Source organism: Peromyscus eremicus, chromosome 2 (assembly GCF_949786415.1).
Source record: "Peromyscus eremicus chromosome 2, PerEre_H2_v1, whole genome shotgun sequence".
Taxonomy (NCBI): domain Eukaryota; kingdom Metazoa; phylum Chordata; class Mammalia; order Rodentia; family Cricetidae; genus Peromyscus; species Peromyscus eremicus.
Genome location: NC_081417.1, coordinates 85,649,395 through 85,665,437, shown reverse-complemented (window position 1 = coordinate 85,665,437; position 16,043 = coordinate 85,649,395). Strand labels below are relative to the sequence as shown.

The following is a 16,043-nucleotide window of genomic DNA, read 5'->3' as shown; positions in this document are numbered from 1 at the left end:
CACTAGGTTCTGGTAGTACCATATTGCTATTTATGTTGCTGAATATATTCTTGCACTGTAATATAACCCATCTCATCCTCCAGTGTGTACAAAGGGTGTATGTGTCTCAGGTAGCTGCTCTTGGTCTACTTGGTACTCTTGGTCCAATCAGAGCTCTTGGTCCAATCAGGGCTGGCAGAGCCTGTGTCTCAGGGAGCCACTGAGATCTCAGAGGATGGGTGGGTTTGGGGGATGGAGTGGTCCTTGTAGGTCACAGAGTCTGATGGAGATGCTGGTAGTCAGGCATGCATGCAGGAGTCCTGCTTACTGACCGGCAGCTGGGGCGGTAATGCTTGGGGGTATGGAAGCATAGGTTGTGCCTCTGGGCCTAAAGCCTGGAGGCTGGGTTGATCCTCAGTGAGCGATTTTTATACTAATCCTGGCTTCTACACTCAATTTGGCCCAGGAAGGTATTTTTGCCCTTTCTGGCCACTGTCTCAGGACTCGTACACTACAACTTGTGTCACTCCCTGATTTTTGTGAAAGCCAGCCTCTGACCCAGATAGGGTAACTATAGACTATAGTACAATAAGTTAGTGGTGTTAAGTCTTACGCAAAAAAAAAAAAAAAAAAAAAAAAAAAAAAAAAGAAGTATGCTGTTATTTGACAAAAAAGGAAGGAATTATTTGTTTTGAAAAATGCAATGATCATTAATTGATTTATTATATCCCACATACCAAATACCTAAAAACTATGGCCCCTTGGGTGTGCAAGGTAGCTCAGCTAGTAAAAGTGCTTACTGGTGACCAAGTGACCTGGTGACATAAGTTCATCCCCTCTACCCACATAAAATTGGAAGGAGAGAGCAAACTGCATGAAGTTGTCCTCTGCTCACTACATTCATTCTTTGGGGTGTATGGTCCCACTTACAAAGCATGGACAATATACAGGTACACGTACACACTAATGTTAATTATTATAATAATAATTATTATTTTAATATATAATCTCTTTACTTCTTTACGAAGAGGGGAAACTGGAGGCTGAGGAAGGGAAAGATACCTGCCTAAGTTTACACAGGTGAAATGACCGAGAAGTTATGCAGTGTCTTTCCCTTCACTGGAGGCTGTTCCTTTACAGTTGAACACAAACTGTAGCACAGCTCCAAAGAATGATGAGTAAAGGGATGAAGAAGCCTTTATGTACTAAACCCTTAATTCCAAGGTTATTTTAAATAGCTATGACTTTTTGTCACCACCTTGAATCTTGGAAGACAAAATCACAAATACACAATAGAATCTGGATTTCTTTTTTTTTTTTTTTTTTTTTTTTTTTTTAAATCCCTCAGCGGCACTGATTGTAGTTATTGCTGAAACTTCTTTTGAAAAATGGAGACAATTGTATTGTTCTTGCCCAATAATAGTGCCTATGTACTCATTGCAATTTATAGAGGCATTTTGTAATCAGCTGACCATTTTAAACACTCCCTGTGCCAGGCACTTAAAGTCTTTACATGTGTTCCACAGCCTCCCTGGAAGGCATTGATAGCTTGAGCTTGCTGACACTTAGAGGAGTTAAGTGGCTTCCTTATGTCACACAGCAAATAAATGGCCCAGCTTGGAACTAATGATAGTTTTTCTGATTCTGAAACCTGGGCTTTAGATTTGTATCATTGTGCTATAATGTATTTGTTCATATAACACTTAGTTTGACCTTGTGAAGTGAGAGCTAGTGGTAAACAGTGGACCTTATGAATTCAGTCTGTGTGTTTGATCATACTGGTTCAGTCTACCTAGCCAGAGCCACACACAGTTCCAGCCAAGCATTCAGCAGACATTTCAGGTGTGGAATCATTCCTTAGCATCTCCTCTAGATCAGGAATCCTATCTTACACTTTTCTCACTTATTGTCCATTCTAGGTCACAGAGACACGCACTGGGCCTCTGGGCTGTAACAGCTATGACAATCTGGACTCTGTGAGTTCCGTCCTTCTGCAAAGCACGGAAAGCAAACTGCACCTTCAAGGTAGGAAACTGAGGCAAAAGGGGTGACACTGGAGGTGGGCAGAGGTGATAGTAGTTCCAGGAAGAATGAGACACAGGGAGAAGAGGGAACGGGAAGAGGGGCAGAAAACAATGAAAATTTGAGATATGGAAATCAGACAGCTGTGATGTGATACACAAGAATTTTAACATATATAGAGATTTAAACTCATGGTTATTAATTAGTTTTCAGATAAAAAAGTATGAAAATGTGAGCTCTATCTGATTATTTTGATGAAAATGTCTGAACAGTATTATTTATAGATGCCTGATGCCCCAAACCTACTATATATTAAAGTTTCATATCTATCATCTGTATTTCTTCCTTATTGATTTGATTTCTAGTGCGTTTTGGAAGGAGATGTTTATCAAAAAGATATTTTATAGAATGTGTGATTCTTTGTAACGTCTTCCTTTACTGGCTCATCATCTGCAGTTTTAAATAAATACACACATGCACAGTTTTTGTGGTGTTAATTATCAACAATGTCAATACTGGCTGTATGTAGAAAGATGTTCAGACATTACCTTTAAGACCACAACCGTTATGGGATTAATATTTTGATTTTTGTAAATGTTTCTGTTCATTTAGCTTTTGTCAAATTTAGAAGAGTAAATTTATCCTTTTTAATTTATACCAGAGAGAGGAAAGGAGATTTTAGGTAGAAAGATATATAAGGATTAGAGTACTGATGATGTTGGTAGAGTAAACAATATATATTATTTCTTTCATGTTTTGAGATTATAATACAACTATATCATTATCTCTTTTCTTTCCCTTATATATATATTTTTAAAAAACTATATAATCATCTCAATTTTCTACATGTAAGATATAAGTGAATTATGTCACATCTATAAAACATATTAATAAGCCAATAGTGAAATGTTATTTATGAAGAATTTTCTAGAATAAGAAAAAATGATTTGGCATTAACTAACAACTGCAATTCATTATGGCCGATCTTAACAATATAAAAGAAGGAAATTACTTCTATAAGGAAATTCTGAAATGTCAAAAGTGGTTACTTTGGGAGAGTGACATTGCACACTATTTTAAGCTTCTAGATTGAACTGTCCTTCAATAATCACATATTAATTTTACAGTCAGAAAAATATGGTATGCTCTAACTTTGTGAAGATAGAAATCATGGTCTTCCCCAAAAGTATATGCTAAAGATTATTTTGAATGTCAGTGGGAAGAATTTGGGTTGAAGGCAGGCACAGGGTTTAGCAAAGCTCAACAAGTCCTTTGTGTTCTGATGTCTTGACAATTCGGTGGTTCATGTACACATACAGATAATAATTTGGAAACAGTATAAGCAGAGTTTAATAGTGTCACTGGGAATCCTCAATGACAATATGATGGAGAAATTCAAGTCAATATGATGATTAAATGTTTAAACACACACACACACACAAACGCACACACACACACACACACACACACACACGCATCTCAGATACTTAGAAAAATTAGATTATTTCCTTTAGTAGAAAAATATTAGGTATGATGATTTGATAAAAGAAAATGGCAAAAAAAGCATAGTCCATATGCCTTGGGTGTACCAGAATTTTGAACATCATAGTTCATGAGATACCTGCAGCAAATCATTGAAATGATACTCAGGATTTGAATCCTGGGTGAGTGTGTTGTCATTGGCTGTGCATGCTGATGATATACAAAACTGTACATTGCAATTATAACAAACCTAATAAGACAAATCAGAAATTACTACCAAAGATAATGGTGAACTTTTCATGACACTAAGTCTAATTTACTGTGAATCCAGTAAAGCTTAAGGCTCAATGATTTTTCACCTGTGCCTTCATATTTTATTTTTCAAATTATGTATGGAGCTTTATTTCAAATTTTAAATTTCTTCTTCTCAACACACTTCTGTATAAAATCCTGCCCTCTAAAACATGTGGCTTCCATGGGTGTCATTGCTAGGAGGATGCTCTTCAAACAGGAATAACTTGACAGCTCTGTTCTCTAGATCAGTCAGAGCTGATCTGAAGGATTAGGTCTATATGCAAGTATTTCACATTTAAAATCATGTTGAGAAACTGGAATGTCTGGATAAAGGTCTCCAGGAGTAAGAAGAAAGGTCTGCTTGAAGCACAAAGAATTTGTCTACAGATACTTGAAGCACTGACTTACAGAAAAGTTACCTTCATTAATATGGACAAAATGTGCCAGGCTTAATGTAGTAGGAAGAAGATAATCCTGGATTTAGCTCATTGTAAAATAATCCTTTCTTCTTTTTCTGGTCCCAGTGAATCAGAACTAGGACTTCAGGCCTATGACATACATGCTATATTGCTGAGCAAGATAGCCCCCAAATGGCATGTTTGAGGTATATTCCTGTCCAAACATAGCATATGCCATTTGCTGATGCAGAGAAGAAGATATTTGGTAAAAATTCTACACAGATTATTAAACATTATTCAGTTGAATTGGGTATTTTTGACAAGAGGGTTTAAGTAAGCCTTTTCTAAAGGCTGAGGTAGACTTATATAAAAATGATGTATCATCAAATATTTACTGAAAATATGGCTCAAATTCAAAATTAGACTACAAGTCTGAACACTAATGAGCTCAAATCAATGTATCCATATCTGATTCTATATTTATCCATTGCTTCTGTATACATATCTACCTATCTCTACATATGCTCTGATTAAATATGACATATTTATGTAGTATGACCTATAGACTTACGTCATATTATATGTATGCATGTATATCTGAATATGTATATTCATACGTACATATACCCATTATTTAAAATTCATTTCAGTTATAAGATGAGCAAAATGATAGAATGGAGATCAAGAGTAACATGGGATATATTTCAAGGAAACCTGTATTTTCAGAGAGACGGCAAAAACACCAGCAATAAATGTAGTAGATTTTAACAGAGAAACTTATGAGGCTGTTCCATGGTATCAGATTATGGGAGTTTTGTGGAGAATTATTCTTGTGAGAAATATACACAGCATGAGACCTGAAGGATAAGTGGGCAGGCAATGGCATAGATGCAGAGGCTCACAGAAGAGTCTTTACAAAGGAACATTCAAGGAAATTAAACTCTTATGAGATTAAAACAGAAGACTCATTGGTAAGAGAAACATAATAGTATTTCAAAGTCTATGCAGTTTCTGCTGTACACTAATGAACTGAACATAAATTTAAGATAAGTAGACATCCTGGAAAAAGTTTTCAAGGATGTATTGCATGAAGAGAACTATATTTTGTAAGGTCATTGTTTCTCTGTATAGGTAGAGCAAGAAAGATGAGATTTTGTGACAGTTGGGACCATTGAGCTCAGAAAATGAGATGGAGAAATAGACCAATTCTAGAGATACTTAGGAGGCATTATAACCCAGATTCAATAAAAAGACACTGAAGCATTTAGATAATTGAGTCAATGGGATGTACAGATGCTACGGAGAAGATGGACAGACAAACTTCTATGATTCAAGGTAATATGTACTGTAATAAGAAGAGTGAAAGTAATATATAACATTATAGTGATTCAGGGAAAGAAAAGGTTGCTCATATTCTCTGTCCAGGGACAGAAGTTATAGCAAAAGATATCAAAGGGAATCAAAGGAGCTTCTTGCAAGACAGAAAACTATCTCATGACATTTGAATAAGCTGTCATCCAATGATCTAGAAAAGCTCAGTATAAAGAGAAAGACTGAAACTTGAACACATTAATGTATTGTGTTCTTTTTATAAAAGATGCTATTAAAAATATAACAATATGTTGTTTTTAACAAATATACTATTAATAGAATGTAAATTTTAGCAACAAAATGCATGAAAAAAGTTGTTATATGAAATTCATGAGGAACCTCTATATGATATTAAAATAAGGAAGTTAGCCTGGAAAGAAAAGAAAATGGATTAAACACTGATGCAAGTATTTCACAGACAGGAATCTCTGGATGACAAGCATCTGAAAAGATGCTTCACTTACCAGTAAAATGTAGATGAAAACCACCATCTAATACCAAATGCGTAACACTCCCTGCCACAAATGAAAAAGACTGTCAGTATTAAGAAATGAAAACTGAAGGCATGGGCACTTACACACGTTGCTAGTGGAAGTATAAATTAGTTACAACCATTTTGGAAAACTCTGATGATTTGTACTAAAAATTGCATAAGTCCTTTGGCTATGACCCAGAAATTTCAACTCCTAGGGATACGCCAAGAGAAATGTGGCCAAGTTCACAGAAAGTCATGAATGCTCATAGCAAATTCGTTCAAAATAACAGAAACTGGAAACCATTAAAATGTATGTCCATCCACAAGAAAATAAGTACATTCATATCACAAGCCCTCATATAGTAATGAGAAGTAATGTATTATTGTTTTGTGCAACAGTGTGTGAGTGTTTCACAAGCCTAACATTGAAAGAAAAAGAAGCCAGGCCCAAGAAGTATGCATGCTATCTGATTTTCTTCCTCTACTGGTCCTAGACTTTAAAAACACATAGTTTTAGACACCTGAGAGAGAGTGGAAATTGTAGGGAAGACAAATGATTCAAGAGAGACTGGGTGAAGTTCCTGGGGCACTAGTAATGCATTCCTTGGATTACCTAGTTTTACCTGGGTGTGTTTATTTTGAAAATTCATAGAGTTAAACATACATTATTTATATGTATGCATTTCTATGTATACATTATGCATCTATTCAACATTTATTTAATAGTTCACTCCATCTTGACACTTCTGCAAAGAGAAATTGTAAATAGAGTGGAGGCACAGAAGAGACTTCAGCCCAGCCAGAGTCAGAATCATATGGACAGAGGGTAGATGAGACAGTACTAACAATAGTTATCATGCATTCAGTGATTCGGGGACTGTACCAATATATTTTTGTTAAAAATCATGTTTGCATCTTGATACTTATTTTGAATTAATATTTTCACTTATTTTATTATTTGGGGCTTTTAGTCCTCACATGGTTCTCATGAGCAAGATAGAATTAATATCATTATTTTACGGGGGAAAAAACTGAGTTTCATTGAGCTTGCTCAATAAAAATTTGAGTTGGAAATTTTTACTTAGATATCCTGACCTCATGGCTCCTCCTCAAAATAATGTACTTCTATATTCTTCTGTCTGTCTCCTCATTCCTTTGAACAAGGCTAGGATGGGAGTTACTTTAGGGGTTGACTTGGGAAGACTAAAGATGAAATGGACAGTTTAAAGACCTTTCACACTATGTGGTGCAACATAAAATGTTCACTAAAACAGAGTAAAAAGAGACTGGGATGAATAAACATAGAAGATAGTTGGATCCAGAGATTAAAAAATGAGGGAAAAGGTGATAGAAAAATCAGAGTTTATTAGTAGTCATGGCAGCAACAACCAAACTACCAATAATAACATTAATGCTATAATGAAAACTTCTTATTTTGTGATTCTCTCCTCAAGAGACTCATAATCTGTTTTGCCAACATGGTCATGTAACTTAATGTAGTTACCATCTGGTGAAGTATAAAGATAAAAGCATTCTGCTTCAGTTGCTCAATAATGTGGAAATGGATGCAGAAAGGATATGTCTCTGAAAGCTATGGATGGTGTCGTATTTTATCTATTCAAAAGTTCAAGCGTTCTTTTAGCAGTTTTAATTGAGCATCCACTATATGTCAAATACAATTTCAAGAACTGGACAGAAAACTATGAATGAGCTTTCTGTGTCATTTTGGAGCTTATGCTCAGTGTGTGGGTAGAGGGGAAACAGACAATAACACATAAACAATGTCTTTTCTTCACACTCTGAGAGCACATAGGAACAGTTTTTGTAGAATGTAGACCATGGAAAACATTTCCATTTAAATTTGTTCTGGATAAACTGAGAAATCATTGCAAATGTAGGCAAAATAACATGATCTGGTTTGTAGTTTAAATGGATCATTATTGGTATTGGATAAAAAAGGCTGTTAAAGATGCAAGCATGTATATGGACAGTAATTGGGAGGCTAGTTTATTTATTAATGTTTGAGAAGATAGTATCTGTGATACTTACAATGAAGGCAGTGGGTTTATGCATAGATTTTTAAACACGATGCTGACAATATTTGCAAGTGAGCTAGAAAAAGCTTGTAAAAGAACAAAAGGAATCAAATGTGACACCCTAGTTAAGAACAAGCACTTGTAATGGTATTGCCACTTTTTGGACTTGGCAAATCTATTTGAGGGATATTTTTAATGGGCTGTGAGAAATTTAATTTTAACCCAAAGTTGATGCATTTATTAAATAAGTAAATATAGACAGACAGTGAGTATTTAGAATGTCAGAGAAGAAAGCTAAAGTATTAATATAGAAAGACTGAAATTGGAGAAGATTGCATTTTGAGAGACTGTGACTATAAAAAACACAATCATTGAGCCACAGAGAATTTTACATAGACAGGTTGTGATGGTTAGATATGATGATGAAGAAGATGAAGAAGAAAAGGAGAATAAGAAGAAGCAGCAATGCAAGGAAAAATGTGGACTTGGTGCAAGTACTCAGTGGGAGAAGAGATTGCTTTGTAAGCACAAGGAACTGAGTTTAATCTACAGAATCTTTATAAACGTGAAAATGATGGATATGATATCACATGTTTGTAATTTCAATGCTAGGGAGGTGAGCACAAGAGGAAATCTGAGGTTCATTTGGCCAGTTGACCTAGTGTATTAGGCAAATTACATGCTATTAAGAGACTCTGTCTGGGAAGAAACAAACAAAACTAAGTGACAACTCCCATACCCATTTCTGTGAGTACTTCATGTGCAAACACACAGACACTTACACACACACACACACACACACACACACACACACACACACACACACGAGAGAGAGACAGAGAGAGAGAGAGAGAGAGAGAGAGAGAGAGAGAGAGAGAGAGAGAGAGAGAAAGAGAGAGAGAGGTGCAGGAGTGCTAGACAAATAGAGAGCCAGAGAGAGCCAGCCAGCCAGCCACACACACACACACACATAGCCAGACACACACACACACACACACACACACACACACACACACACACACACACACAATACACACAGAGAGAGAAAGAGAGACAGATAGACAGAGAGAGAGAGAGAGAGAGAGAGAGAGAGAGAGAGAGAGAGAGAGAGAGAGAGAGAGAGAGACTAAGTATCAGCTATTTAGGAAGCAGGAATAAGAGTTTAATATTTCAAAGTCAAGTAAGGAATATTTTTTGTCAAATGGCTCAGTGGGTAACTGTAAAAAGTTAAGGACCTGAGCTTTGTAGAAACATAGGCAAACAGAAACCCAGACACATTCCCCAGCCTGTCTAGCTGAAATAAATAAATTTAAGTTAAATAAGTGGCCCTTTCCTGAAAATATAAGATGTTAATGGGATTCAGGAACACATTCTAACTTCAAAATCAGGCTTCCATATGGGCCTCCATGATCAAACATGCCTGTACACACATGTACACACATATGTACACACAACAAACAATTATGTTTTAAAAAAACCAGACAGTATTGGAATGTGTTAAATGATGCTAATATTGCTGATATAAAACTGAAGAGGACTGAAAAATGAATATAGGGTGGGGCAATAGTAAAGTTTGTGTGATCGTGAGGATCAATGTTTCCCTGGATTGACATAGTGAGATTCTGAGTATGAGGAATTCTCATTCGAATTACACAGGGCTACTGTATTTAGCACTGCAGTATCCTGGACTGTAGTGTCAAGTGATTTTTTTTATCCTTCTTTAATGCAGAATCAACAAAACCTTTATTTAGCTATGGGGTTTATTCTGTAGACAGGAAAAGACTGATTCTCTGGGCATGAGGAAGTGATTGCAGGATCAAAGTTGAGCATTCAAGAGTAACTGGCATTTTGTGTATAACTGGAATCATCTAACATAGATAGATGATCCTGTCCACTCTGAATTGAGAAAAAGGAGAAAATGGGTTCCTGTGTGGGAGAATTTGTAGATGTAGAATGGACAGCATTTTGTTGGACTTCTTGATTACTCTTCATAAGATTAAGTTGCATGATTTCAGATTGCATTATCTCTGCAATTGGGTTGCTGCTTGTAATTGATGGTTTGTCAGTTTAATTGGCAAGGTATTCTTTGCATAGTATACATAAAACAATGGTGTGTTTTATGATGAATGGCATCTTAGACACAGTGGCATATTCTATTTTAAATTCCAGTGAAAGGGGACTGCAGTTATTAGCTTCTTCCATTTGTAATAGAGCAAGATGGATGGGAGGAGGGTGAAGGTCACAGTATGTGAGACTGGATCATTACGATGATTGCCAGGCAACTCTTCTAGCTTCTGATCACACTTGATGATCCATCCCATTGCAGCAGTCAGTGTGGTCTTCTCAAAGCTGCATCAAATGCTGCTGCTTCCCCTTTCAGGCTCTTCAATGCCTCTTTGGAAATTTTGTCATAATCTTTTACTAATATCACTCCCCATTAAAGAATTTACATTGATACTGTGTAAAAACAATCTCTCTCTCCCATCCCAGGACAATCTATGGATTCTTTATAAATACTAGTCAGAAAACAAGATTTGGGTTAATTAATGAATGAAAGGATGACTGAATAAACAGGCCACTTAATCCATAATTGTTCTGTTTTCTACCACATTGAAATTCTTTTCAGTCAAGTGACCTTTTGCTGATGATCTGTGAGATGCTAGCACTGTACTGCTTTGCATGAGTAGCATTTGTATGTGAGGGTATGTTTGTGTGTGTGTGTGTGTGTGTGTTCAGAAATAGTGTCCTACCATCCAGTTTGGTTCAGCAAACTCAAACAAGGGAAGTTCCCTGCTTAACAACTTTGCATTGGGATTTTCATTTTAAATTCTGACTTTGAAAGCAGCATTATCCACTCTTGCACGGTACTTCTGTTCAAATTTTTGTTTGCTTTTCACTTATACTTTTTGATGAGTTTACACAACAGCAAGTTATGTACATTTTATAGCCCTTACTTTTCAATCCTTCCCTCCACTGCACCCCATTTAAACCTTTCCACACCTAGGATTCCCTTATATACTTTCATATCACAGAGATTTTTCTAATAAACAGCATTCTTACAGAGGTCTCTTCTTTCCTCCTACCCTTCTATGCTGTTGAATTATGCTGCCTCTTCAGGGAAAGCCATATTGCTTTGTTTGGCTCTCATTTCTATAACTGGGACTTGGTCTGTTCTCTTTATACAAAAGTTTGTTTCCAGAAAGGGCTTGGACTTAGAAAAAAAACCAACTTCATCGTCAATTCTGTCCTTGGCATAGTAAGTGATGACAGACATGTCAGGGCAGCCTTTGAACCTCTATTCCTCACGTACTTCCTGTGATTGATTGTGACCTATGCATTTGATTTACTTATCTTTGCCTCTTCCATGGCATATTGGCTTGGCTGATACCAAATACTCATTAGAAATATTGTGAATAAATATCTATAAGTTAGTCTAAGTGTCCTCAATACATATTCTGCTGCACAAAATAGTGAAAATACCACTACTATAATATTTTCAAAATCACCTTGTTGGTAACAAAGACAAAGGTATAAGAGAATTATTTTAAAATCAGACTTTAGTTTTTGTGCTGCTATTTCTTCATCAACATTGTTTTTCTCTGTGTTAGACCAGTTATCTGTACCACCAACTAGTCACTAAGTGTTCTCCTTATTGTAGAAAGAAGCAAATGAAGAACTTGAAACTGCCAGAGGTAAAGGCGTTAGTCTATTACTTTCCACCTTAGCTTCAGGCAAATTTTTAGGACAATGATAGAACACTACCACATTCTTTGCCAAGTTATCACAAGAATGACCTCTAGCCCAGTTGCTGATATTGTTCACATCTGAAATTGCTTGATCTGGACCTCCACTATCTCAGTTCAACTCTCTTCCAAGCTCCTGCTAAGATGGTCCATTGAGCCCTGCTTACATCATTCAATTGATGTCCTGGTCTAAATTAGTCTCAAAGTCTTCCACATTTCTCCAAAAATAGCATTTTCAGACCTGTCGCGTCAATAGCCCACTCTCTGGTACCAGCTTTTGTCTTATTTACTTTTCTATTGCTTCTATAAGACACCATCACCAAAAACAATTCATAGAAGAAAGTTTTGAAATTGGCTTCCATTTTCTGAAAGTTAGAGTCTATGATGGTAGAACAAAGGCATTATAGTTGAAACAGAAGAGAGCTCATGTCTTGATCCAAAAGAAGGAGGCAAAGAGATAATACTGGAAATAGCATGAGTCTTTTGGAACTTCAAAGCCACCCCCAGAGACACACCTCCTCCAGTAAGGGCATATCTCTTAATCCTTCTAAACTATTCCATCAATTGGGAACCAAATATTCAAACATATGAATCTATGGGGGATTTTCACTCAAACCACCATAGGTTCATAGTCCTGTGAGCTCTAAATTTACTTCACTCCACTTGTGGAATGTTGAATAATCAGAGCACTCTATCAGGGATTCAAAGGAAATGTCCTTGCCCTAAAGCCAGAGTCGAGGAGGAGGAGATGGTAGGACATGAGTATCTCTTTTTTTCATAAAGCACCCTTTCTCCCAAATTACATCACTCCATGTGCTCTTATGATCTCTGGGAAGTACATCACATACTTGCTCCCTGCATCTGCTCTGGTTAACAGTTTTGGGTTGAGTCTTCATTGATATTTATCCCAAGTTCATAAGGAGTGAATCCTAGTCAAGATAACTCTTGTCTCATTAGCAGTGGCATGAGAGCACTGATCAGTGTCCATGTTTCTGCATTTTTGGGACTTCAAGGCATGTCCAATAGCAGACTCTTGTGACAAATGGGTGTGCTGACTACCACCAAGCTGCCTGCATCCAAATGTTGATTTTCCTTTATACACCGAGGAACACTCTGCTTTCTCACTTGTCAGAAGAAGAAGGGTTATTGTCAAGATGCAGATTGAAGATATCAATCAAAAAGAAAAGAAAATGGAGAGGCTCCATACAGAGAAGTTGAAGATTGTAAGACGTTGACCTAGTTCATTCAAATTTTCAACTTCACTATATATTTTAATCTACAAAATGGGAATGAGAGCACATGTGCTTCACAATATATTTCTGCATTTAATCAGAAAATAAATATTTACCAATCAAAGGAGATGATACAGTGCTAATAATGGCCTTTATTTTGGATAATTATTATATATCAGGGATTGAGATATTTTTGTTTTATCAATACCTCATACGAGCTTCAATACCATCCATTTTCTTAATTGAAAATGGAAACTCACAGACGTTCTGTAACTTGCAGGTGGCAGGGCAGGAAGTTGAGCCCAGGTCTACTCAAAGCCTGTGATCTGGAATTTCATAGCAATGTTTCCCAATCTGGGATGCAGAAGTAAGAACCATATTGCTTATAAAGCAATGTTTTTTATGTTTTTTTTTTCTGTTCCTGCATCATAAACACTGAAAACTATGCTACTTTATGAACAGAGTCCATGATTGTTCTAAAGTGACCAGCCACCCTAGCATACACAGGTATAGCTGGTTTCCTTAGCTATTCACAAAACAGTGTATGGGCAGAGAAGAGCAATGCCCTCAGAATAGGTGATCATTCCGTCTCAGGATGTTCCAGGAATGTGGGATTGCAGAAAGTGCTACTGAATCTGTAAGGAACTCTAGAATCAGACTCAAGCAGGATGTAAGAATTCTGAGCAAGTGCACACTTACTGGATTGGGGGTGATGCTGGTAGAAGGAGTGTCAGGGAATTACATACGTGTGCTGTGATCACATGGGACTGTTTCTTTCAAATAAATCTGTTGTCAAAGATGTAGCATTAAAATCCTTATAGATACAGTGTCTATGTGGTAATTTAGTTGAGTTAACAATCATATCCCATAAGAATGTCTGTTAATCTCATTTATTGGGCAGAAATAAAGCATCAGGATGGACAGATCCTTAATAATTCAGCCCAGGTGATTTGTTTAGTGTCTGCATATGGATGCAGCACTTGTTTATTTTTAAAAATGACTAAGTCAATACTTGTTTATTCCAGCAACTTACCTTGGAAAGAAGTCTCCTGCACAGCCCACACAGCACTTTTGATACATTTTTAATATATTTTAGACACAACATGTCTTCTCTTATATGCACAATTATAGAGTTGCCACTCCATTGTCACTGACATCTCCAAGAGGATATTATTTAAAGATTTTTAATTTTTTTATTTGTGTGTGTGTGTGTGTGTGTGTGTGTGTGTGTGTGTGCGCGCGCGTGCGCACAAGACAAGAATGTGCATGTGCTCAGGTAGGCCAAAAGAGGACATTGGATCCTCTGGAGCTACAGAGAGTTGGGAGCTGCTAACTGTGGGTCCCGAGAACCAAGCTTGGTTGGTCTGGAAGAGTAACAAGTGAACATAATGGATAAGTCAGCTTTCCTACACCAAATTTAATTGCTTATTCTTCGCTAATGAGCTGCCTAGCATTTAGCACATAGTAGATGCTCAATAGATGTTAATAATTTAAATTAGTTGGAACTGAAAACTTAATTTTCTATGAATTGTATGTTTTTGTTTTAACTGTGCTAAAATAAAAATAATAAATTTAACATTGTAGCCATTTTTAAGATGTACAACTTAAGATGTAGCATTAAATATACTCACAATCCTATGCAATTATCATAAGAGATTCCATAATGTTTTCATGTCTCAAACACAAATTGTATACCTTTTAGGCAGTCATTCCTCATCTTACTCTCTCTCTAACCCTAAAAGTTGTTTTCTGTCTCTGGATTTTCCTATTCTGCATATTTCAAATAAGTAGACTTGAAGAGAATCTGATTTCCAGTCAAGCTTCTTTCATTTCACATGTTCATAACTCAACAATGTTATGGTAAATATTAATACTTCTTTTTCATGGCAGGATTAGTATCCCATTGCAAGGATATGCAACATAACATAACTATTCATCATTTCATCTTCCCCTTTTGACTATAGTGCAGAGAGCTGCTATGAATATTCAAAAATCAGTTTTTGTTTGGGCGTTTATCTATAGTGCTTTTGATATGCATGTGAAAGTGAAATTACTGGACCACATGGTAATTAAGAAATTAAAGATTTGATACAAAAACTAATGTGTTTTGTAATAGATTTTGTGATTTACATATTGCTTCATTCTTTTTAGCGAAATCTATATTTTTCAGTTCATCATATGCTTGGAAGTGCTGTACCATGGGGAGGGTGCATTACCATTCAAAGAATATTGGCCTTAGCTGGGTGATTTGCTTTGGACAACAGAGTACACAAAGACATGGCACATGCCACATCTATACAGATACCTGGCTTCTTCTTTTCCTTTCCTATGAGAATATCATATTTCTGAGACATACTATGCCTACAGCATACATTTAAAAGGAAGTCATCTGGAGAATAGCCAAAGTCTAGTCAACATGAAGCATGAACTAGAAATAGAGTGCAGTGGCCATAAGCTATCAGAATTTTGAACTTATTCATCACCACTCAGTAATTTAACAACAGCTTAGTGATACTGGCACATTGGGTTAAATATCATCAACCACGTTTTCTTACAGTGGGGTGTCTCATTGCCTAAATTGTGCTAATGTGAAGTATGAGTTTGAAGAAACAGACATGCACAAACCTTCTCAGTTGTAGTTAAGCTTGGACACATGTGGATCTATGAGTTCAGAGAATCCACATTAGCAAATCCTGGAGTATGCATGCCATGCAGGTTCACTTTGGTCTCAGATAGCCTTTCCAAGCTCCACTCCTGCAAAAGTAGAGGATTCTCCTTTTGTATTTCTCTGGAACTCATGCGTATATTTCTGTATATATTTTCTTGTCATTGTACATAGATGAATTTTATCATATCTTCCACCATGAGCCTCTGGAATTAGACAACATTTCTTGTTCATGTGCCACACTTTTGACATCTAATATAGCACTTGGCTTCATAGAGCAGTGAATGAAAGGACAGAATAGGGGCAAAATTGAGATTTTGCATTTTCCACATCTTCTATCATCTAG

At 36.4% G+C, this 16,043-nt stretch overlaps 1 protein-coding gene across 1 annotated transcript in view; it reads left to right on the top strand.

The window, feature by feature from the left end:
• Brinp1 (BMP/retinoic acid inducible neural specific 1) overlaps positions 1–16,043 on the top strand; it is a 136,833-nt gene that overhangs the window by 75,264 nt on the left and 45,526 nt on the right. Inside the window, exon 4 of the mRNA XM_059255940.1 lies at positions 1,899–2,004. Within this exon, the coding sequence (XP_059111923.1) occupies positions 1,899–2,004 (106 nt within the window). The remainder of the gene's footprint in view (positions 1–1,898; positions 2,005–16,043) is intronic.